The sequence below is a fragment of the Aulostomus chinensis genome, chromosome 5, assembly GCF_037954235.1.
Source record: "Aulostomus chinensis isolate RoL2024-O1b breed Wild chromosome 5, RoL_Achi_v1.0, whole genome shotgun sequence".
Lineage (NCBI taxonomy): Eukaryota > Metazoa > Chordata > Actinopteri > Syngnathiformes > Aulostomidae > Aulostomus > Aulostomus chinensis.
In genome coordinates this window covers 18,415,390-18,440,296 of record NC_141324.1, presented here as the reverse complement: position 1 = coordinate 18,440,296, position 24,907 = coordinate 18,415,390, and the positions used below count along the sequence as shown (strand labels likewise).

Sequence of the window (24,907 nt, the reverse complement as noted above, 5' to 3'; positions counted from 1 at the left end):
TCTCCAAAGACTGCATTGTTGATTTCTGATCACTTCAGCTCTCTCCTCCGCAGTCCTGGAAGCGCACGCAGCGGCGGCAGCCGACAAACACTGCTCAGATTTCACGTGAGCAACTGCGTGTGAGCGGTAGGAAAAGAGTGGGACCTGCTTTGTTCATGAATGTGACAACAACAAAAGGCTTCACACACTTCTCGAAAACCAGAGTTGGCCAGATGAGAAGGTTTCACCCATTCAACCTATGAACGTCACTCAATATTTTAATATGTCCTCTTCCCATGAGGCCAGCGGGATTTATGTTGGAGAGACGGATTCATGGGTTCTTTGGTATGTTTATCATCATCATCATCATCATCACAATGTCCATTATCAAAAACTGTCTCCACCAACACTGTTCATTTTTATTTGTGAAGCGTTTCTACAGACACACTCCATCTACAGAATAGAGGCCATGAGGTGTGGTGAAACTTATCGATTCATTCGTGTCTAGTGCTTAGGGTTACCTGGACATTTGTTTTCTTTTTTATTTAAATGAATAATAATAAAGTGCATCGTAGAAAGCGGAAATAAACAGAGACCATGGCGTTTTTGTGCAGCTACAAATGTTAACTGATCCGGGAAGTGTCAGCATTCTTCTGAGAGGCTACCAAGGTGTTGCATTCGATTTAGAGAAAGAAATCAGTTGGGTTTTTTTTTTCTAAATGAATGCATTGTAATGAATTTAGAAGAACAGGACTTTTTCTTCAAGAGAAAGTAATTTGCTCCTGTTGAACGCCACACGTGTCACTTAATATTTTGTGTTATGTGAATCATTAAGGATGGCAGCTCACCACGTCCTCATAGACCATTATCTTGAGCTAACGAGTTAGTTTTCCTGTTAATTCGAGGTAATCCCATGAATTCTGTGGGTTGTTAACTTCTATGCGAGGAGATAAATCACTAATCACAACGTTATCGTATCAAACATTCCTCACCGGCTCACTGAAACATCTCCGTTTGCTACTGTCAAACATGTCTGTCAGTTTGATGACTGGTTTCGAACCATGATACGTCGCATCATCATTTCCTAAAATTCCAAAAGTTCTATTCTGTACCCAGGAGTCTGAACACATTATGTACAGCAAATGGTTTCTGTCGCCAGGTCGTCAGTCATCACCAGTGTGTGACATCACCCGAACCTCCAACACATCACACAGACTTGAACTCTGCACAGCAACTTATTAAGTCCTTTATTTGCAATGTTCCGTTACCTCATCGTTCCAGTTTCCGATGCAAAAGAAGCAATAATTTCTTAAATAAAGAAAGCAAAAAAAGAAAAGAAAAAAAAGAAAAAAATATTTACAAAATTCCAATAAAACTAATAATCAATGGATTATCTAAAGCACCTCTCTGCATCTGGACAACTGCGGCTTCTGCTGGAAAAGGATACACTGCATTACCTCAGCAATTTATAGTTTCTGAAAAATAAAACTGAAAAAAAAAGTAAGTTTTTTTTTTTTTAATTATTATTATATATGTACAGAATGCTCCTGAAATGAGTTTCCACTTAAAGTAGAAAAGGCTTTCGGATAGTTTCTGCTTTAACTTTATATATTTCATCAAGTCAATTTCTGTGGATTTCAAGTTTTAATGGTGATTGGGTCATTAAGTGTCTGACAGGTGTACGTATAGAAGAGGTAAAGATGAAGTCAGTCAGTGTGGTTCACTACTGGGGATGGAGGAGGATGGCTTAGAGGAAGCATTAAGATCACCCCCTAGTAGTCAAGGTCAAAGGTCAACTCCGTAAGTCCCATGATAGGAAAGGAAGAGAAAATAGAGAAGCTTTTAAAACTCCACCCATCAATTCATGGTTAGTTAGTAACGTACATTTTGTCCATTGTGATTTCGTCCTCGGTATCATTAATAGAAACACTTCAGTCATGCTGCACACTCCGGTAATGGACAGAGACGAGTTGTGTCAGGACTGAACACACGTGATGGCGGGGGGTGACATCCACTAGCTGATTATTCTTGCAGGTCAGATAGATGTTAGGCAACAGAATCATCTAGAACCATAGAAAGCAGCCAGTTGGTTTGTAGTAAGTTCTGTAGTGACGTCCCACCTCGCTCACAAGCATCCTGCTGATCAGTTTTCAAGTTTCGTTTATGATGAGGACACTTGCTGTAACAAGCAGGTGAGGAGGATCATGAGGAAGCGAGAGGGAAGGTAGAGAGAAATGATTGTTTTCTGAGCCCAACCCTCCAAGAAAAGACAAACAATAAAGATTTATCCTCATTGAGGATTTATTTGAGTCTGCCTCTCTGGCAAAATTGTCCACAAATCCACAGCCGCCTGCAAAGCCCTCGCCTGGCTCGAGGGGGGGGGGGGGGGGGGGGGGGTCGCGGCAGCTTTCAGTCCAGTCTTTTATTCCTTGTCAGACTCCTCCTCCGCCTCGCGGAGCCAAGTGAAGAAGGCAGTGACGGATTTCAAGGCAACACCTTTGCCTGTTTGCTCCGCAGGGTCTTTGCTGGATTCCCACTTGTAGAAGGCCTCCTCTTTAATGACGTCCTCATCGTACAAGGCGTCGAAAAACATCCGCAGCAGGTCTGCAGGGAGATAGCAAGACAATGTAGATCCCACTCTTGTAAATTTCCCCTGACTTGAATCATTACGTGGAATTTTATTCCACATGAATTCAGTTACTGTGTCAGACACACAGACGTAGAAGTGGTAAACTTAAGTACTGTACTGAAATACAACATGGAGGTATCTGTGCTTCACTGGTGTATTTGCCTGGACCTCTGATGAGGATTCTATATTTCCACATTTGAAACCTGCCAACACAATGACTATCAGCAGTGCAACTTGAACACACACCACACTTCAACCTTTAGATGTTGGGGCAACATAGTTGCTGCTTAGCAAAATGCAAGGTTGTTTGTTCTTCAGTAGCACCCTAATGTGGCAGCCAGTGCAGCCTCACTCCCTGCACCAGCAAGCTGTTCTTAAAAACAGAGGAGATCACAAACCAAGACAAACAAAACCTAGAATCCTCGTTCCGAGTTGTTGGCTAAATTGTGTAAAGCTAGGCAGCCGTCTCTCATACTGAAGGGGAGTGTAAATTCAACCCGGCTTAAAACTGATGTTCAAGAGAGACTAGCTTTTACCCAGCAACACTGGCCAACCCTCTTCGTACAAGACATAAAAGAAGTTCTGAAGAGTTTCAGCTACTGAACATAAGTGTGTCTAGCTGGTATCCTTATTTGATGTTGGACTGATGAGGATGGAGAGCAGAGAGGTTTGTTTGAGGTTGAGCTTGATAAATAACTGCCACTGTCAGACATGAGAACACTGATCCTAAAGTGTTATTTTTTTCATGGTAACCCAAGGCTCCTCCCACCCTCCAAGACAAATGGGGAGGACAACACTCACTTGCTGGCTGCTCCATGTGCACCATCAGAGCCTGGAGGGCGTAGAGTGCCTGCAGCTCCTTGTGCTCATCACTGAGGTACCTCTGCAGCAGATCAGCTCTCTGCTTGATCTGTCCTGCGTCCACCTTGTAGGGGTTGTCACCTGAAACCAGTTGGCAAGTTTTGGTCACACTCAAATAAATCTTAATATTCTTGTCAAGGGCAGCAAAGTAGTCTGACAACTGATGGAATCTTTCTGCTGCTCTATCCTGACCTACAGCTATGACTAATATTTGAGTACAACTGCAGTCATAAATCAGAGAGTTCTCTTTTCTCATGACTCATACGTACATATGATGGCAGACTGGCACACTGACATCATCAGCGCTCGCACGAACTGGTTGGACGTAGTCTGGGGTTCATCCAAGTTAGCCTGAAACACAGAGGAGGCTTTAAATTAGACAAGACTCAAACAAGACCTTGCAAAAGGTGTGTGAGAGTGTGAGAGTGTGTGTGTGTGTTTTAAGTGCTGGCCGGACTGTGTTGGTCAGTGCATAAACATGTGGCCAAGTGTCAAAGGTGTGCCAATCCCACCTCTCCCTGGGTGAGAGGCGGGGGCTAACCTGGACAAGTCGCCAGTCCATCACAAGGCTGACAGACCACCATTCACATCTACCGTCAATTTAGACTCCAATTAACCTGAACGTGCAAGTTCCTGATGTGCGGAGGAAGACAGAACCAACGCACGCACATGAAGACACCAAACTCAGCGTCTGTGTTTATGTTACGTCACAGACAGAAGAACGGTGGTGGGAAGGTTAATGCAGACTCCTGATTAACACGCACCTCCATCCAGTCTCTGATCCGCTGGTTGTTGGCCTTGTCATGCAGGAGCCCGTCCAGCTTTTTGCTGAGCTCCTCGCCGCTCATCACCTTCTTCTGACCGCTTTCCTTTGCCTCCATCACCTCTCCTGTTGTGAACTCCACTTTCTGAAATATGATACAAAGTAGCTTGAAAATATTATTCAGGAACTGGTCACCCATGCTATTCAAATTTGAAGCTGTTCCTCTTGCAGACCTGCTCAGTGACAAACTTGTCAACATCGTCTTCTTTGGACAAGAAGTCACTCCACTTGAGCCCAGCTTCGGTCCACATGATGCCAACCTTTTTAGGAGTCTAGTGAAGAGAAATCAACCCAGTGAAACTAAAATAATGAACATGGAACTCTCCTTTTAAATGTAAAGCAGGATGTAAGTCAAGAACCGCCTTTGATTGCAATGAAATGTACATCAGTTCATGAAAACTTACCATTTCTTTACAGAGCAGCTGGAGGATCTGAGCCAGCAGCACGCCAGCCTTCCCCTGAGGCACGAGAGGCTTGGAGATCTCCCTGAAGACACGATTTAAACAGTTCAGCTTTTCACCTGTTCATACTCTTGTTTGTTAACCTAACAATGTTAGTTTAGTCATACTGGTAGCAAACAACATTATAGCTGCGTCGTTTTTCAGACGAGTTCAACAGAATCTACTGGGTGGAGTATCAAAGCTGTCGGGGGATGGATGCAGATGGGAGACTGACTTGTGGCCCAAAGGCAAAGCTCTTGGTTTACAGATTGATTCACATTAAAGGCTCAACTACAGGCTCTAGTTTGGAATAGTACAAAAAGATGAGATGTCCAAGGGGGCTCAGAGTTGAGACACTGCTCCTTCACCTCATAAATAGCTGAGGTGGTTGGGGGATCTAATTAGGACATCTGGTGCCATTATCGAGCTAAGACTTCCAGATTTTCCAATTTTGCAGAACCCCCCAGGCAATCTGCTTTCTGACTGAGCCAAGATAAGAATCAAGGCACTGATGTACAGGAGGTCTTCCTTCTGTTCTTCTGGGACACGCCCTGTCTGAGGATCTCCATTCCTGTTACACCCAACTGTGTCCAACACGATGAAGGTCTTTGTGCAGTAGGAGAACTGCAGTCTTAACCTAAGTTTTTCGGGGGTTCAGCTGAAGTCGGACTCCTTGACAGGGACATCAGCAGCACAGTGACACCAGCTATGGTAACAACGTAGTGTCACCCAGCTGAACTAACCATGTAACTGGTAAATGACGAGTGCAACCAGGAGAAATCCATTTCCTTTCCCCATCCATAGATGGCCTCCCTTAATGGCTGAGGGGAGTAATTAAGGGCTAGGGAGTGAGACTGTCAGCCTGCAGCACATCAGCGATGTAGTGAAGGTGTTCCTCGCCATCAGGTGAGTTAACCTTGGCTCAAGTGGGCTCCTTCGACTGGCTTACCTAGCACTTGTTTAAAAGGAATGCTGTATACTCTCAGATTATAGAGGACTGGATGGGTGGATTCCATCAACGGCCTTCTTGAAATCACTGGAGGTCATGATTGTTGGGAAATTTCTCGGACGAGACGTCTCTCAGATACTGCCCACTGGAGGTGATCCAGTCATGTCCTACAGCTGAATGGCTCCAAGGGGGGGAACCAGAAAACCTTAGGTATGCTATTAATTTGATTCATTCAGGAAGTAAAAGTGGTGGTGCTCTGTTAGGCATTCATTAGTAAATAGCATGCTTGATAATCTTGATACCTTGGATCTTACACCCATACTCATCTTAGACCTGCTGAAATTGTTGTCAATCAATGTTTTATCCAATCGTATCATTATGTCATGACATCCAGCACTCACCTGAACAGCGGTCCCATAGGGATGCCTCCCTCAGGGAGCATGGGGGTGATGAGTTCGGCCAGGTAGAGCCAGATATGAGGAATATCTATGGCCATGTCTTCTGCTACCTCAAGAATTTCTTGTAGCCTGCAGCCCCCAAAAAGAGCAGACCAACTTTAAAAGCACATTCTTTTCTTTGATATGCGTCACATTAGTCTTTTAGAAGTTATTAGAAATGCACTGCAACTACAAATCGTTGGAGTTTTTCCTCACCCTTTATAGTACTGCTGTGTGGGCAGCGTCCCAGCCTTGATGAGCTGGTGAAGCAGCAGGCCCATGTGCTTTCTAGCGCTGGTGCTGCGCTCAAGTGTCGACTCCACACCGTTCCGCACAAACACGTAGAGCAGAGAGGCGCTGTTGAGTTCTGCCACGCACTGTAATGCCTCCTATAGCACCAGAAGAAGAAATAGTTTCATAATCCCAGCATTTTCTTACATCCATGCCAATAGAAAAGTGTGTCAGAGGTGTAAAGATACAGAGAGTCTCCATGGGAGGGATGACACCCTCCACCCCTAAAAGCTTAGATAGACTGTGCCATGTTTGTACCTTAATGTCATTGATGTGGAGGTATTCCTCAATGATGGCATTCGTCTTCTTCTCTATCTCCTCTTCAGTCAAGTTAGGTTTTGGAAGAGAGAGAGGAGGTGTGGGGGCACTCTCACGCTTGACTGAGAAAACACACAATATAAAAAATGAATATACCGGTAGGGCTCATTCCTTCATTCTGCATCCTGATTTATCCAGAACATCTTTCTCCAGTTCCATCCATGTGAAATCTACACTTGTTTTGGGCTCATACCTGTCAGGTCTTTGCTAGGTCCTCTGTCCCGGCTTCCCCGGTCTCGGCTCCCCCGGTCTCGGCTTCCTCTATCCCGACTGCCTCTGTCCCTGTCATCAGTCATGCTGGCCACACGACGCACAGGCTCGTTGGAGGCCCTGCTGTCACCACCTCGCCCACTGCGGTCCTGCGACTCTCTGCTGAAGCTTCTCTTGGTGACCTGATTCCGACTGCTTCGGTCATCACGACCGTCTCGTCCCTCATTGCGATCGAATCGATCAAACCGGTCCCTGTCACGATCCACCCTGTCTCTGTCACCGCCACGCTCACGGCTCGAGCTGGACCTGAGGGTTGAGACTCCTTTATAATACTGTGTATGTTCTACCATCAAATTAGATCTCAGATCGTTAGATGCACTCATAAGATTGTTTGATATTATCTGACAGGGACAGATTCTCATAAAATATACACATCAAATGAAAACCTTCCGGAAATACTCATAGATGTCACTTCTCACAGATTCTAATTTAACGTTTGGAAATGTTCTGTTTGTAGGAGAACCAGAACAACAAAAGGAAAGTGACTGAATCAATGGGAGAGAAATCTCATGTGGTGAGAAAATCTTGTTAATACCTCTGAGGAACTCTGCGATCAGAGTCAGATGACAGCAGTGAACCAGACTGCAGGGCCGAGAAGCGGTTTAGGGTGCTGGTAGTTGGACGACCAGATTCTAGACCGACGGGAAGATTAAGATTAGCACCCCAACTGGAAAAATGAGTCAGATCACAGTGTCTTTTCAAAGGTGTTTTACCCTGCTCCCCACTGGCTGGTTTAGCTCCAGTTCCTCCACTGCTGCCTTTACCCCAGCTGCCCCACATGCCTTTGCCCCCTGGAGCCAACAGTTGGTTGTTGAGGTCCAGAGCACCAGGCTATTGGAAAAACAAGATTTCAAATTACAGACATGAATAGGGACTAATCAGGTCAGAAAGGCAGAGTCTAAAACTCTGGATTTAGCAGAGTACGTGTGTAAGACAGGCATTCCTCCTGTGCACCAGAAACAAAACAGAGACTTAAATGTTTAACACTACATTCAAGACCTCAGGTTACACAATATGGACCTCAAGTTTGGCGGCAAATGTTTCACAGACTTCAAGTGTAAAGGAGATGGACTTTACCTTTGTGATCTTGCTAAGGCGCGTGGTATCGATGGGTCTGTTTTTGGAGATGGGCACTGTGTTCCACCCCTCATCCTGAGGCTGGCTACCCCGGCCACCTCCAGGTGTGTGAGGTCCTCGACCCCCCATGGACCCTCCCATTCTGCCTCCGCCCTCTTTTTTGGACATGAGCTGCTGCTGGACCTTTATCTGTTCCCTGTGTTCCTCCATCTCGGCCTCCTTGTGGATTTGGTCGATGGTTTTTGGGCCTTGGTCTCCTCTACGAGGCACCCAGTTATTCTAAGACACAGAGAGCAGATGGACATAAATGATCTGAAAACAGTTCCAACACATAACGTCCCACAGTTACAAGCAGTATTAAGTTATTATGTGTTTGCGGGCGAGCTCATTCTTTTGAACGACTCTCTAGTGCAAACGTCAGGAACAGACACAGTTTTTGTCAAATATTCAGCTTGGAAAAGCAAGTGCTCGCTCTTGTTTGGTTTCTGCAGTATTTTACAACCCGTGTAGGTTCTGGATATATTCTGACACTCTTCAATGTCAATAAACTCCCATCGTTTTTCTACATGTTAACCCACTTATCAAAATTCCAAACAGATTGTTAGGGTGGGTGATGTTCCTCCAGCCATTAAATTTGGATTCTCGACATATGAAGAGTAACGATAATGCAATCACTCATTCTCTGTTCTGTGCATTCGAATCCGCCTCTCTGTTCACCTCCATCTGACTACTGGGTTATTGGTAATGTAAAAATGGTTTTAAAAATCATAAGGACAAATTCTTAACTTTAAAGCAGCTCTGAGGTGGCTCTACTTTGGTAAGCTAATAAAATGCAAATTAAGCTGCAGTCTGAGAAAAGTCTCAAGGAATGCACAAGTAATGCTGAGTTTATCTGTAAACAAGATTTAATCCAATACAAACTTTAATCCTGACCAAGCTGAGACTGGCTTTCAGGTTTCTCTTCATCAAAAATGAAGAACAGTGAGTGGAGAAATGGCTCCTCGAGATTCCTACGAAGAGCCCTTAGGGACATCATTATACTTTATATGGTGGACTGACTGTATACGAGAGACTTCCTGTTTCTTTGTCTTTAATCCATCATCCATCTGTATGTGCTGCTAAAGATGACTACATAGCTACCTTTCTGAGGTCCAGGACGTCCTGCAGCATGAAGCGGATTCTGGATGACGTCTTTCTCTCTTTGATGATTTTGTCCATCTGGTTGAAATATTGATCCATACGGGGCTGACGAGAGACACAACAAGTTCAGAAAACAACAACAACAAAACAAAAACCACATGTACTCAACTGGTCAAAAGTTTTAGGAGACACTGAATTTTTCATTTTTTTTTAAATAATTTCAAGCAGCTGTGGTCCATAGTTTAATACCTTGGCTTTCTCAAAGTCCAGATCCTTGCCAACGGTGGAGAGCAGCCTGCAGAGGCACTCCAGTGACTCTTCATCGTGGTTCTTTAGTAGCTTCACCACACAGTCGTGCATAATGGGCTCCGTCAACATCTTGAGCTTAAAGAGTTCACCTATAAACTTAATGTTACCCAGAGAGCGGCGTCGGGCCTGGTCTCTGGCCTCCTCCAGCTCTATCCTCAAGCGCTCACGCTCCTCTCCCTGTGGGCAGACACAAGAGTATGTGGGGGTCATCATCGTCAGCTTGGTCAGAACATGAGAACGTTTCCTACAGTGCAGTTGTGGGAAATTTCAGGATGAATTTGGGAGGTAGAACTGTAGTGTTGGCATGAAGGAGAATTAGAGTATCTCATATTTTAGGGGTAATCGGAGGCATTAATGGAACACCTCAAGCTCTGGTCTGCATTTATACAAAAACATGCCGCTTTTTGAGAAGTCCATAAAAATCCATACTGAAACAAAATAAAATAAAATGTTGCGGGTGAGATGAATACAATTAAAAAAAACAAACTTACATCTTTGGCAGCCTCCATCTCTTTTTGCTTTTTCTCAAAGATTTCATCGTCATCCTGGTCCTTCTCAAACTCTTTCTGGCAGCGATTAAGCAGCAGTTTGCGGAAATTCACAAAACCTCCAGGCTTGTCTGAGGTGGGGACTTTCAACTGAGAGATGGAAACATGGACAACAATTAGGAATTTTTAAATGTTTGACAACTGTTAAACAGAAAAGAAGTAGTAATGTAAGGGTGCTCCTTCAGTTCCTCAATACCATCATAAGTACTCAGTGGCCCAGACACGTGGCACAAAATTTAAGTCATCATTGGAGCCAATGATAATTAAAAAAAAAAAACCAGGCAGAGATTCAATCACTTGACTTACCCCCATAAGGCAGCGGCACATGTTGGCGTAGGCCACAGAGAAGTTGGGCTCTGAGATGGCTTTCTCAAATATGAGGTCAATCGCTCCCTTCAACCTCTCCTCTGTGTCTATAGACAACTCTTTCACCCGTTTCATGAGTTCCTGGAATTTCTGCGGCGTCAGCTTGTTCAGGATACTGCGCAGACGTTTGAACAGTTCTTGAGTGCTGGACTGCTCAGAGGAATCCTCTTCTGCTTCCTCTTCACCGCGGCTGTGAGAAGACTTCTTCACAGTGGGTTTCCAAGCCTTCTCGGCTTTGTTGAGCTGCACGTCATCATTGAGGGACATGCTGCTGATGATTTTCCTGGGTTCTTTCCGCGGACCCTGCTGAGAACGACGAATCCCAGGGGGCTACAAGACAGGGACATTTGGAGAAAAAAAAGAAAAGGAACAAAGTACAGCTATATTAAAACAATTTGCATCATTTTAATTATTAGATTAAACCAGAAATGATAAACATATCTTTCCTGAAGCATTTAAACAGCTTTTAAGAGCATGCAGGCAAGTATATTCAAGGGCGAGAGAACTTTTTTCAACCTGTTAGGATTTTGGCTGAACCCTGATTCATGAACACTTCCAAACACTTGGTGTATGAACAAAACTTACAGGTCCACGTGATCCTCCAACTGATCGGCTGCCAAGGTTCCCCAAATACGAAGGAGTAAAATCAGGCCCAACACTCATCAGTCGGGCTGGATCAGGAGGTCGCAGTGGTGTCTTGTTAACCTTAAGATACAGGAACAAAATAATTCTTCCTTGTTCCTGTGTGTCCACTGACCATGTTATGTCATTTTTTTCTCCACAAACTGCAGAAAATACATATCAAGGATGATTTTCAACTTGAATTTTTTGTTTGAGATCCTGTTTATTTTTATTCCCTCAATTTTTCAGAGAACTGCACTAAACAGAGATTTCTTGCTTTATTCAGTGGAAGACAATCCATCTACATCTGTTTTTCTATATTATGTGTTTATTTACTGGATTTTCATGCTAATCTTACAGAATCTAAACATAGAAAGTAAGGGTTCCCACAATAGACGGTGCAACATGTTCAGAACTTAAGGCAGTAGCGATCAACTTTTATAACACAAAATTATGAGAAAAAAATGGAGAAAAACTACCTGAAAAAAGCAGAGTAAAACACAGTAAAAAAAAAAAAAATTAAATTATATGACTTCTATTTTTAGATTTTAGCAGAGCAGGATGGTACAAGTGCACCTGAAGCTGCCTTTCATGCTCAAGAGGAAAACAAAATACACCTACCTTGTCCAGAACCACATCACTGATGACAGGTAGGCCCTCAGGTTTATGCATACTGGCGCTGCTGAACTGGAAGCCGAGGAGGAACTCACGGTCATACCGCTTCTTGTCCTCTGGGTTTAATGGCTTCCATTGCTCTGAGAGATCAATGACAGCTGGTTTCATCAACTTGTCATTCCACCCTGCCAATGCTGATTTGTATCATAAACAAATGTGTTGTCCCAATACATTTGTACAAAATAAAAAAAAAAGTGTACATAAAATGATGTGTCCATAAATGCAATGTCATTCTGTTTTTGTTTTCTATGGTGTTGGCTAACGACAGCATTTCAACACACCTATACATAAGAAGACCATTTGTTACCACTCAACTGGACATTAATGTGTTAACAGAACTTTTACTGAGGGTTGTGGGCCATAACTGACCTTCTTTATACTGGTACTTCTTCTCAGTTGAATCAGGTGTGGGGGTAGGCCTGTCAGGTTCTGCATTCTGCTTGTCCTCTTTCTCCTCCCAGGTCTCATCTGCAACCTCAGCGGGGGGTTCCGCTGGAGCAACAGGTATGGGGTCAGCCTGAGTGGACGAGGGCTCAGAGGCAGGCTTGGCCTCCTGGTCCTGGAGCAAACAAAATAGGACAGGTTACGGAGTATCAATAACAACCCAGTCTGGACCAGTTTTTGTTGTTTTTTTTTTAAATTCATGTTCACACCTCTGTGAAGGCATCCAGTAGGTCTCCAATTGCCTCCTTTTTTTTAATTTCCTTCATGTTCCTCCTCTTCTTTGGCACAGATGTAGCAGCTAACAACAACAAAAAAACACCCAATGTACTGACATTAATATCTTACACACAGCTGAACATGTAACAAAATCATAAGGAGGAAACGACTTGACCTACCTTGCATAGCAGATTCTTCCGTTGGGCCGCCAACAGAGGAAGGAGGGACATTCTCACTTTTTGCCTTTCCCTCTTCCTCCTTCTCCTCCGCCTGGGCTGGCGCTGCCATTTTAGCCACAGGTGTTGATTCCTGAGATTGAGAAGCGTCTGGCTTATCAAGTGGTGTAGTGTCTGAAAATGCCATATCCTCAGACAGTTCCTCAACCTCCTGAGGAAGGCCATTGGAAAGAGGAGGCTCTGCTGGTTCAGCTGGTGTGGGTTCGGGTTCAGGGTCAGGGGCAGCATTTTGGATCAATGGAGCAGCAGGATCCTGTGCAGAGGGTGGAGGTGGCGACTCTTCGGATGTTGTCTTTGTAGGTGTTTCTTCTTCTGCCACATCAACAGGGGCTGGTGTTGCTGTAACCTCAGTTTCAGGCTCTGGCTCATCATTAGGTGCCTGCTCTGGCGCCACTTTTGTCATTTCCTCTGACTTCTCTTCCTTTTCTGGTTCCTTCCCAGATGGGGAAGGGTCAGCCTCTGGTTCCTCCTCTTGTGCTGCCGGTGGTGCTGAAGGCCCAACAGGAGCATCTACTGTGTCACCAACTACAATATCAACTTTATTTACTGCCACAGCAGGTGTAGTGGTGGAAGTTGCTGCAGGAGGGAGGGGAGTGGGAGACAGCTGGTCCTTTTCCAGAGGGGTTGGCACCTCAGAAGCTGGGATAGGGGCTACAGATTGTGCAGCTAATTCAGTAGGCGGCACATTCTGGATGTCCGTTTCCTGTTTGGCCTCCAGCACAGGCTCGGGGGTTGCTGTGACAGGAGGTGGTGGGGTTTCAACACTAGCAGGAGTCTCTGCGTCATCTGGGTGTGAAAACACATTAAATAAACTCATACTATACATCAGTTTCAATAATTTTTTTAATATGTCTCAAATGCTTGTTTAAAAATATCAAATCGGACTGTTGATGTGAGGACAAGCTCGTTGGTTTGCCTCTGGTTTCACATTTTGTGCAACATTAACACTTACCAGATATATTTATGGTTCATACGAGTAACCCTTTAACCTCATCTGACCTGGGCACACACTCAAGAAACATAGTAGCTTGTACTGCTAGCAATTTGAACTGCATAACTAAGAGTTGGAACCCTCAACCTTTACATCCCAAGTAGAAGACAAGTGGACTCTCACTGAGAGACCATCACTGTGGGGATGTGGGTAGCTTAATTCTTCTCAACTGGAGGATTTACTTTCGGTGGACTAGTTTAAGCTGAACTTCAGCAGCAAATTTAAGCCAACATGCAGTGGCCCTTAGTACAAGGGGCGTGGGACCTTTGGGACCTTTTTTGGTCTTAATTGAAGCACCGCCATCTTGCAGATGAGGAAAATTACTAGCCAAGTGTCATATCCATAGAAAATATGGGCAAAATTGGATACAGCCACCTTGCTTGCTTCTGTCATCAGTAAGCCTGCACTCACCTCGTCTCACAACTGTAGCGGCAGGCTGTATAACTTCACCGTTTGTCTGCGCTGGACCCACGTCCGATATGGAGGCCTGGAATCACAGAATTCAACAAATGCTGAGAGTGACAAAAACCCACAACTGTTTGCTGCAGGTACGCACAGAAACACACACCCAAAATCTGACATCAGCTCCCTGAAATTAAAACTTTGCAAGGCCCATCATTTTCAGTTCAGTTTTATCGTGTTGGTAAGGAGTTAATCAAAACATTTTATGAATCAAACTTTTGTTTGTAATACAGTTGTACTGTGTGTTATATGAAATGTGATTTCAATATTTTGTCTGTCTTCTATAGGCAACAGGAGTGAACTTGCACCCGCCACAATAAAATCTGCACATTGATTTCCTATTTTTGGGCCCACCCAGATCTCACGCTCTCCAAAACAAACACAGACACACCTGTACACATCTGCAGCATATTCTTGTACTAGATATCTCTGCAACAATTTGTAAAATTGTTTTTATTGCAAACCTTTCAATACTTTGATGTGGAATCATAACAATATGCCATTCATTTCTATGTTGGCACAAGCAATGCAGGGACAGATACAGTATTCAGTTGCAGCACCTCTTCAAACAGATTTCTGAGGGCATGAAGATACTAAAAGCTCTGCAGAAGAGGCTAAATTGACATTTAAATTGAACACATCCTGTCGTATTTCAAAAGAAGAGATGCTGCTCACCAATGTCAAGATGAACTGATAAACCAAATAACTTGAGTTGCAGCAGTTCTAACGCTTCCCATCTCAGCTGTTATCTTCACTTTCCACAAGCGTCTCAAATCAGGTAAGAGCTGAACATTTCTAAAACTATACCCTTAGCTCACAACTGGCATTCAACATTCACCATCAGTCATATAATTCTGTCAAACTGTGGGAGTTTCTAAGCACCATGCTTGACTCATATCAGAGTTTGAAAACAAATCACCACAATTAGATTCTTACCTGCGGGGGAGTCGGTGTTGAGGTGGATCTTCCACCTGACATGATCTCCTCTGTGATATCTCGTCCACCCTGATTGGGGTCTCGTATCCTAATCTATTAGGACATAGGGAAAATGTGGGTTTAGTTTCAGCTTAACACCTATCCAACATTAAAATGCAACCGTATGTAACCATCCTGCCACTACTGATCTATAGCAGCAACCCATCATCATAAAAACTATTGTCATTTTCAGGTAAAAGGGAAAGTTCCACATTCAACAGACAATACACTTTTCTCTCCATTCAAATTTTTTTGACCTCAGAAAAGAGGTCCGCTGCCCTTTTGTTGGGACACACTACCGGTTTACGTTCCCTCTTTGGTGGGCCTTGTGACTGTGCCGGTGGTTGCTGAGGAGGCGGAGCTTGTTGCTGTTGCTGAGCGGGGTTGATCATGACTGTGGCAGGCTGGACAGATGGAGAGTACTGTGGCTGAGCTGGATAGTATGCTCCTGCTGTAGGGTCACAATGGAACAACGACAAAAAACATTATCTTAAAAAAATGCATTATTTCATACAGTTATGATTAAAAAAAACAGACATCCAGGATTCACATGACAAAAATCCTGCGCTTAAAAACAAAAATGTTTTGTTGTTATGAAAACCTCTGAAGAAAGACTGTGGGTGTACAGTAAAAAGCATGTCTGACTGGCTCATTGACAGGGGCTGCATCCTCCCAAGGCTGTCGCTCAAACTATTTAAAAAGGATTTCATACCAACCAGTACAAGTAACAGCTTAGATTTTGATTTAATTTTTGACGTATTAATGTTACTAAGCAAGGATTAGGTTAACAATTTTTCCATATTAGCTGTCATTTTATCCAAACATATCTGCTAGCATGCTTCTGTGTCATCCTCTACATTGATATCAGAGGAGAGCTCCTTCAAAGGCTGCTGTCCTATGTGAGGATGAATAAAAGTTTGCAAATAAGCATGCAGTAGTTCGGTAGGAGCCAAAGATCTCTATGATATGGACAACATGGATGGACTAGGACAATAATCATGTCAAGGAAATCAAGACTCTGCTTTTTAGGCAGCATAGACACAGAAAAGCAGCATTTCAACTGCTTTGTCCTCAGCAAAGTGTTACCTAGCAGCAGGAATGAAAGCCGTCTATATGTAGCTGGAATGTTTGGTTGGAGTTTTGTTTGCTGTGAATCCTAAAAATCCTCTTAATCATAGTTACTGAAACAGCAGCCGCTTGTCTTTCAACCAGCAGTGGAGGGCAGTTTAAAGCACTGATACTGATTGATGTCTGTCTTCTTCATGACTGAATGTTAAATTATGTGCTCTGAATTGTTAAAATTTAATTAATCCACCGCACAATTCGACATTCTCTCTAATGACCACAAGTGCTTGATTCTTAGCCTCGAAAAAAATGAAAGCAGCCCCAGGAGAAAAAACAGTCCTTATGTATGCAACCTTCGCTTTGCAGCAAGTATGTGTGTGTCATTCAAAAATCAAAAGAACATACATTTAGAACGCTATTAGAGACAGGAACTGCCACAGAAGCCTGCTGACCAACACACAAGCACATACACTACTCACCAGGGTAGCGCTGGGAGGTGAGGGGAGCACCGTGGAGAGAGAGACGGCCGTTCTCTCGCCCGCCGCCTCTCCCCCCACCACCCCGCCTCTCCCTCGCAGCAAGAGAGGGCTCTGAACCAACGCAGCAAAGGGAGAAGGAGGGAGTGAGGGATGGGAGAGGGAGGAAGGAAGGAAAGAGGACAGGAAGAGACAGATGCAGAATGAGTTATTGAGAGGATTCAGAGGAAGCAGGGTGTTAAGAAGGTCCCATGAAATGAAAAAAGGAGCCTGGCTGCACCTTGTTCTCTCATGCCAAAATATGATGACTTCTATTGTTTTGCAAATCAAAATCTAACTTTTCTCCCTGTAATGCTAAAAGTTCTGGTCACTGAACCATGTTGCAGTCAGGGATGTGAATAAACCATTTGGGTTTTAGTTGGATCCAGCAACCCCTCTCATATTTTGTCTCTTGAAGTCATTGTCCAGCTTCTTCTCCTTTTTTTTTAATTTTTTTTAAAAAATATTATGAATATTCGACTTAGGTCCCTGTTTTTTGTGTGCAAGAACAAAACAAGATGCTGCTCTTAAAAACCATTTCATGGAACCTGTAAGGCAGTGTCAGGTGAGACTGCAGATAGAAAGAACACAGGCCGAAGCAGAAAAAAAAGCCAGACTACATGCAACTGGCAGTTCATCACATCCAGCAGTGTTATGATCCAGAAAGACACACACCAAAGCAAAAAAAACAAACAAAAAAAAACAAAACAAAAACACGACACACACTCAACACTACCATATGGGTTAAGAGGTGGGAGTGTAACTGGAAATGGACTCATTCTAGATGCTTCAACTTTAGACAGAATATCATAGTTAAATTGGGGTTTATCACTCCTCTGAAGCAAGTAAAGTACCCCTACCATAGGCAGGGTATTCAGCAGGGCTAGTTCCCGGATAGAAGCCCGCTGTACCACTGGTCACAGGATACTGCTGAGTAGGTGGCATATATGGGGCCCGGTACTGCAGAAACAAAATAAAGGGTCAGAAACAACCACAATGGAGGGACAAATAAATTGTGAGAGGTCTGGTTACCGATGCCATCAACGTAGCACAACATCATATCATTTGTCAGAATATATATAATATAACCCAGAGTTTCACACAACCTCCCTTTTAGTGACATTTTGTTGAGGATAAAAATCAAAAACAAACTCCTAGCTGGGTGGAACTCAATATGTCTCAAGAACAGCCTCTTCCTTTTAAAAAAAAAATACATTTTCTGTCTGAAGTATTTTGCTTCTTGATAAGTGGTTATGTATTTGCTTGTGTGCACTCATTAAATACCAAATTCCACCATGGCAGCACAACACACTAGACAAGCAACCAGCCACACGCCTGAAAACTGAACTGACCAACTTTGAACAGTGACTGATGCCATACTAATGTTAAAATGACAGAATTACGAGCAGAAAAACTGAATTATTTCAGCAGGCTGACAGGTCCGATGGTAATATGAGTGTATTTTTGATCAATTGTGACCAATAATTTGAACCAACCTGTCCAGGGGGGATGAAGTAGCCCTGAGGGGAGCCAGCGAAAGACAACTGCTGCTGGGAAATCATCATCATCTGGGAACTTGGTGGATAGACATGAGCAGGTCCAACAGGTCGAGGGCCACTACTCGTCTGGACTCTTGGCGCACTGGTGGCCATGGCCGGGCGGTTCGGATAGTAACCCTGAAGGACACAGTAAAAGCAAAGACAAAGAATGATGAAGAGTGAATCAGGTCATGGACAAACATGCTGCTCTACGTCTGGATATGGTGTTCTTAAACACGGAGGTCTTAACCCATGTTTTAAAAGGGTGTAGCAGTTGAGGTAAAGTGTGTGTGTGTGTGTGTGTGTGTGTGTGTGTGTGTGTGTGTGTGTGTGTGGGACCACACTCACACACACTGTTAGCTGCATCTGGATGCAAATGCATTAGAACAACTGTAAATATGGGGAAAATAACTAAAATGTGGTGAATTTCAGCTGTCCCTGCAACACAGTTACACAGAGGCATGGGGGACAAAGAGAAAAGCTGTTACCTGTAACGCCCTGTATCCACCCTTCAGCCGCACAACACGAGCAGAAAGCAAGAGAGGGAGTGAGATTAAGGTGAAAATGAGGGACTAGAGACAATGTAAAAGACTGAGATTACAAGGAGAGTGAGGGAAGAGTATGACAGGCAGCAAGGTATCTCTCAGCCATAAACAAGCTCCAGCAATGACAGCTACACATGCAATTCTCTACAAGTCCGGATGAACAAGTCCTGTTGGATCGTGTGTGGGACAGAATCGCTTTCAGGGCTGCAGGCGAATGTAGGCAGTGAGATCAGAATGCTTCAGATCGCAAAAAAACAGAAACTTCAAAAACTGATAAGATGATCCAATGATGCTTCATGTATTAACGATAAAAAAAACTGCAGCTACAAAAAAACCCAACAACAACATGGACCAAACAGAAATAGTGATATGTAAGAATTGCTAACATGATGATAGAGTATGGAGTTACATTTCCACCATACGAGAGAGGGCCACCATATCACCTCCCGTCAGGTCACGAGTGAATTTTAGGTCAAAGTTAATTTCAGCACTGCTTGCTTGGGCTGGTGCATGCATGCACAAATCACTTCAGCCATTATAGTATTGCAGTCATGTTATCAATTACAAACCTGCCAGACGTTTTCTCATGAGACATTATTCATTTGTAATACTTAACATTAGCACCTGAGGCCAATCGTTCTAGTTTTTAACTTTACTTCAAAAAGACGTAAGTGACAGTCTATCATCATAAAGACTGGAGTTTTGAATGCAAACAAATGCAACAGCTCTGACCATATGTGCCACAAGAATCAGACGAATAGATGCTTTTAATCCTGTAGAGAACTCCTTAAAAATAAAAGTGCTTTTGAAGGATAAGAGAGGGGATGGGTACTTAATTATTAAATTTGCTCCAAGGTGAAATTATTCATGTTTAGATGTTACTATGTTCTGCTCTAGTTACTGGAGAATTTATGAAAACAGATTTCCTGTTTATTTCAGCTAAATAAACATAGACCTTGCAGCTTTTCCCTCATCAACACTGCTCTCCATTGGCTATAATATCAATGCATTCATCTAAGCATTTCCATTATTCTCTATGTATATGAACGATTATTCCCTTTCAGCCTTTTGTATGCGTGAGAAGCGGGGCCAGTTCTCTCCTCCTCCTCCTCTTCCTCCTCTTCTCTCTCTCTTTCAGTACTCACACTTTTCTGCTCTGTAATGCCATCCATCCTGGGTGAGGCTATCACAAGTGGATAGCTGCAAGTACCGGTGGGACCAAGGACGCATTGAGATCTGATCATTCAGACTATATTTAGGGGTGGACCAGGCCATACGCAGATGCTGACGAGTATGGCTGGGTACCCCCCACCCCAAAGATAATGATATGGGTCATTCTACTGATATGGGTTACTTCACAACACTTTTTCAATTCGAATCAAAATCAATTTGAACACAATTAAATTTGCATTAAAAATAATCGGTATAAGTCCTCAAAGCTGTTGCATTTTCATACATGCAAAATAGATACATAACATTTAAAAAAAATACCAAAGTGTGGCTTAACTTATTTGTTTCGATTCTTCAGCTTGATGTTTTAGCACATTGTTGTTGTTTTTTTTAACACTCAAAGCAGTTTTTCAACATAAAAAATAATTGCAACTTCATTTACGTCTTGGGTATTGATATGTGGTATGGAATAAAAAGTCATTTTAATATTCCATAGGAGTTAAACACCTTGTTCAGTGCTATACATGTATTCAGGTTCAATATCCAGTCCTTCTCAAAAGTCTGTTTACGATTCACCAGACTCAATCCTTCCCAACTCCAGATTAGAGGAAAAGCCTGAAGAAATTAGCGTCGAAATGTAAAGAATGCAGATGCTTCAACATACAAGAGTCTCTGAATAGTTTGACAGCATGGAAACAATGTGATTGTGACATGAACCATCCATGGGAGATGTTGGTGTTCTCCACCACCATCTTCATCAAGACACCAAATAACAGAGTACCTTTCACAAGAATATTGTTTGTTACTCAAGTAGAGTTCTACGCACTTGGAGAATTTGTACCACGACCCACTGAACCTGCTCTGGCAGCTTGTGGTGCCCCAACACCTTACTAAGAAACTATTGGGGTTTTTTTCCTTTTAATTTGACAGCCATCTGTCTCAGTTCCCTTTCTGATGAATAAAGAGGATGATCATGACGTGCCTACTCTTTCTAATAAGAGCTCTGTGACAGTCAATTCAGCTCATTCAGATAATTCTGAAGGGTGGAAAACATAATTAACACAACAGATAAGAAAATAAATCAGTGCTAATTCAATTTAGCATTACTATTTAGTTTATTTCATGGAACGAATGAGTACTTTTAAAGTAGTAGAAAACATAGTACCCTGAGTAGCAATAGCACTAACATCTTCGCAGTACCCATCCGCTGGTGAGTTGCAGCACTCAATCCTGGTGGACTTGAGGACAATGAGTGGTATATCAACACTACAGCATTCTCATCTAAGTTTCAAATGAATTAAAATCATGCATTACACTAAGGAGAGAGGGTTTGTAAGGAATAAATTGAGGGGTGTTAGTACCTGTTGGTGTAAAGTACGGGGCCCTGCAGCAAACTGGGAGAACATCAGAAAAAGTTGAAAGAAGTCAAGATTGACAATCGCAGGAAAAAGATGGCAATACCCACACCCACACCCACACCCACTTAGCCAAAGCTCTGCAGCAGAAAAAGATGCATTACGAGTCTATGTGAAAGACGGGGGGGGTTCTCATATGATGAGAAAAACTTAAAACATGGTATGGACAATACCTGTCTTGGCTGTGGTGTGGAGTTCATTTGTGGATTTGTGGCAAAAACAAGAGAAGGGGGCTGTCCAGGTCCGTAGGCGGCCTGAAGTGGAGAGATTGTTTAAAAAGAAAGAAAAACCAAAAGTTGCTTGTGATCAAAATTTAACCACATGTAATTTTCCTTTCCATGATACCAAGGTCTCTCACCTGTGTCAATCCGGGGGAAGGGGCAGGGTTTGGGACAGAGGTGGGTCCCGTTATAGGCTGTGGTGGTTTGTTCATTTCACGTTCTTTTATGGTTCTGCATTAGGTTGGCGTTGTGTTGCCAGCCTTTTGAGATTTAAGAGAAAAATATGTGTTAAATAAAAAGACAAGTGAGTATTGACCTCTTAATCAGGTGCGCTGAGATTAAACTGATTTTAGTTTAAAACTTTCACAAAATTCCATGGTACAGCAGATCTTCATCAATCTGAATCATACAGGTCAGGTATAAGACAACACAGGGTGAATACAGAAGCCTTTTAATGTAGCAACATCTCTCGTGGCAGTGAGGGTGTGGTCGGTAGTTTCGCCTATGATAACACATTTCCTGCCAAAATCTTCTTCATTTGTATATTTAGTGGCTCTTGTTTTCCATCTCATGAGCACTTAAGTGTTAATATCATTTGTAAATTTCTTGCTCTGAACAGATTGAGAGGGAATTGTTGGATTTAACCAACACCCAAAATGATCAATTATTGAGGCAGTAAAAGGTGCAATAAAGAAGGGCAATTTGACGCAGTTCCTTAGAACGCATCTACAAGACAGATGGTGATCGTAGATGAAAGCAGATTCCTCAAGGAACATGATTTCACCAAACAGTAAAAATGAAATAGGTCTATGGATTATATTCCAAGTTTTTTTTAATATATATATAAATGTCATCACCCAGGGTTATAAGTGAATTTAAGAAAATGGATACTTCAGGTCAAAGTTCATGTGTTACTAGTGGCTTCAGTGCTCCTCACTAGTGCTAGCTGAATATACAAATAATTCACAACAGACCTGAGGCCTTAAGTCATTTCAAAACTAACTACAATGCTGAATATAGATATAAAATATCCAAGAACACCTCCAAAAATATTATAATTGCAAAACAAATGATCAATATTTCTATTAGACGTGTCACACACCATCCACCTGCTGGCATAGGGACTGGCGTTATGTTAGCTGTTAGCCGATACCATGCTTCTTTAGGGCAAAGCATCTATGCTTCCTTCAAGCTACCATATTGCTCTGTCAGCCAGTATTATGAGCATTCATTAAATACAACAGGTAACATTACGGTTGGAAAAAGAGTACCGTTTCGTATTAGTTAACTTCTAGAACAAAAGGCTTTTCACTGGCCCGCTAACTAGGTAGCATTCCCAGCCGAAGCAAGTACGTTAAGCTAACAGCCGGCTAATGATACGTGTCCCACTGTCACAGACATTTTGCTTAGTTACGCTACGTGGCTGAACGAAGAGCCCACATTTAACCTTAACATATTCAAACCTCAGCCGTAAACTTACTATGGCTACACAACATGTTTACGACAAACATCATAAGAGCAACACATGGCAAGCCAGCAGTAACAATGTTGCAATACTTGACATAGATTATGTTACAAGTAAACCATTGTCGGTCAACATTAGCTCTCAGATTAGCCCAGCCCTGTTCTACGAGGTTATTTGATTACAGGCCCAGCAAGCTCCACGAATAACTGAAACCAGAAAAATAAAAATGTAACTTTAACGAACAGGAGGGCTTCCGTCGAGAAATGTCATTGTTTCGGTCTCAACAAATAAGCTGAAGAAGCTCCATTACGGTTAAATCACACAGCTGCCGGCGTTAGAGATGACTATCACTGCCTCATGAAGCCTAACATGTTAACGGTGACCCAATGAAGATTAGCCACGGAAGCGAGCAATCCCAGCTGTCATTTCAGCTAGCGTTAGCTTAAATATATTTTAGCAACTATAAAGACAGCCTCAAGATCCCGTAATCGCCTAACTGTCGACATAAAATCAATATTCAATCGTTTCAACAGAATTATTAGCAAGATTGGCTTGCTAGCTTGCTATCCCTTGCGGACTGACAGCCGGCATGGCCTGTTCAACCAGCCAGAGTCCGTTAGACAAAATGAAGCCAAGCTAGGGTGTACTAGCAAGCTAGCATTTCCATCGTAAATTGGTTTTATTCTTACCAGGACAAAATGTGAATGCGTTGCTAGATGGTAACTCGGGAAATCAGCCCCTGGTCACTCCTCTGTTTACAAAAGTAGTTGTATAGCAGTTCCCTTGCCCTTTACTCGAAAAGGAAACTGATGCCCTTGTTGGCTACTGACTTAGCGAGCTAGTTAGCTAACCGGCAGATGGGGCGAGTGCTACTCCTGTCACTTCTGTTTAAATCCCCGGGCGTGCAAAGGTGACAGTGCCCAAAATCAAACAATATCGTACTTCGGGAGTACTATTGATAATTCCGATGGCCCCGAAAAAAGCCTCTGGACCGGAGGTCCATTATCAAGGCGTCGATGGTGACGGATTGCCGGTTAGGTATGTACACAACTGTCGTGTCTGGAGCCTCACAGCGACGCCATAGTGCGATGTTTCAGTCTGTGGAGCCGGTGCGCCTTCGAGTCGCATGGGTAACTTCCGGGAAAATTAAAATTTGATGCCGGTTCCTTGGTCATGTGACAGAGGTCTATTCATAAATTCTTTCTGAAAAAATACAAGATAATACCAGAAACATGTAATCTATCTGTAATAAATGTAGAATAAATCCCCGTATTTTGGTTTTAGTATATATATTTAGCACATATACATCATTTAGTCAATTTGTCAAGTCATAAAAAATACTTCACAGGCCTTACATGTATGTTTCATGAAATGAATGACTTGACAACATTTTATTGCGATAATTATTTAAAAGTTATATTTATTTCTGGATGATGATTTTTGCCCCACTGTCTTAACTTTTCAAGAAAATTGATTTGATAGCATTATCATGTATATGCAATTGGTTTTAAGTTGGTGTTGGTTGTGTGTCTCATTTAGAAGTGCAAGTGGATGTGTAATAATGTACATTGAAGATATTTGTGTAAGGTGCACTATAAAAACAGATACTGTAAATACTGTAAAAGAAGTGTGAGGCCCCGTGAAGGGTATTTGCTTTTGAAAGGCCAGAGCTAAATAACAGGGGACCCAATTAACATGAACAAACCTCCAGCTCTTCATTCATTGACCATACAAGTTTGAGTCCCAAGCTTTTTTTTTTTTGCTGATAACAACAGGCATAAAATGTAACAATAGATACAATATTTTAAAAAGATAAAAAAAATTACAAACTATGGAGACACAGGGTATTTTTGCCACTTTTAATACAATAAGGTCATTATGCTGATAGTACTTTTGTACTTTTCCCTGATAGCTAT

At 42.7% G+C, this 24,907-nt stretch overlaps 1 protein-coding gene and 1 non-coding gene across 8 annotated transcripts; both read right to left on the bottom strand.

Annotated features, from left to right (window-relative positions):
• Nucleotides 1-1,205: 1,205 nt before the first annotated feature.
• On the bottom strand, nt 1,206-24,123 carry eif4g1a (eukaryotic translation initiation factor 4 gamma, 1a). 7 transcript variants are annotated; one of them, XM_086203654.1, is made up of 33 exons: nt 23,302-23,473; nt 21,664-21,786; nt 21,479-21,559; nt 21,252-21,284; nt 18,664-18,684; nt 18,134-18,313; nt 17,498-17,597; nt 16,602-16,712; nt 15,357-15,508; nt 15,019-15,111; nt 14,032-14,107; nt 12,573-13,415; nt 12,387-12,475; nt 12,103-12,292; nt 11,680-11,813; nt 11,023-11,142; nt 10,378-10,767; nt 10,015-10,161; nt 9,464-9,700; nt 9,215-9,319; nt 8,075-8,353; nt 7,711-7,828; nt 7,533-7,629; nt 6,921-7,243; nt 6,668-6,789; nt 6,335-6,507; nt 6,083-6,208; nt 4,697-4,778; nt 4,466-4,564; nt 4,234-4,377; nt 3,739-3,820; nt 3,410-3,550; nt 1,206-2,583 (listed from the first exon to the last, which is right to left on the bottom strand). In XM_086203654.1, exons 2-33 carry the CDS (start codon nt 21,736-21,738, stop codon nt 2,402-2,404), a joined length of 5,145 nt encoding a protein of 1,714 aa, XP_086059780.1. In that variant the 5' UTR covers nt 21,739-21,786; nt 23,302-23,473; the 3' UTR covers nt 1,206-2,401. The 7 variants fall into 7 exon arrangements, with proteins under 7 accessions (XP_086059780.1, XP_086059779.1, XP_086059778.1 ...); XM_086203653.1 differs by having other exon boundaries at nt 23,235-23,380; XM_086203652.1 differs by lacking the exon at nt 23,302-23,473 and adding an exon at nt 23,681-24,123 and having other exon boundaries at nt 1,207-2,583.
• On the bottom strand, nt 10,248-10,324 carry LOC147261583 (small nucleolar RNA SNORD66). The gene has a single exon (XR_015116250.1). It is a non-coding gene; the product is annotated as a small nucleolar RNA SNORD66 (small nucleolar RNA).
• Nucleotides 24,124-24,907: the final 784 nt, after the last annotated feature.

Bases quoted from the DNA above. Each gene is read 5' to 3' on its own strand.
- eif4g1a (XM_086203652.1), bottom strand. From the start codon at position 21,738: ATGAACAAACCACCACAGCCTATAACGGGACCCACCTCTGTCCCAAAC. The intron at 7,829-8,074 runs GTAAAGTCCATC...TTTTTCCAATAG, and splicing joins GCCTTAGCAAGATCACAAAG to CCTGGTGCTCTGGACCTCAA. The intron at 7,244-7,532 runs GTATTAACAAGA...CTCAACCCTCAG, and splicing joins GATCGCAGAGTTCCTCAGAG to GTCCAGCTCGAGCCGTGAGC.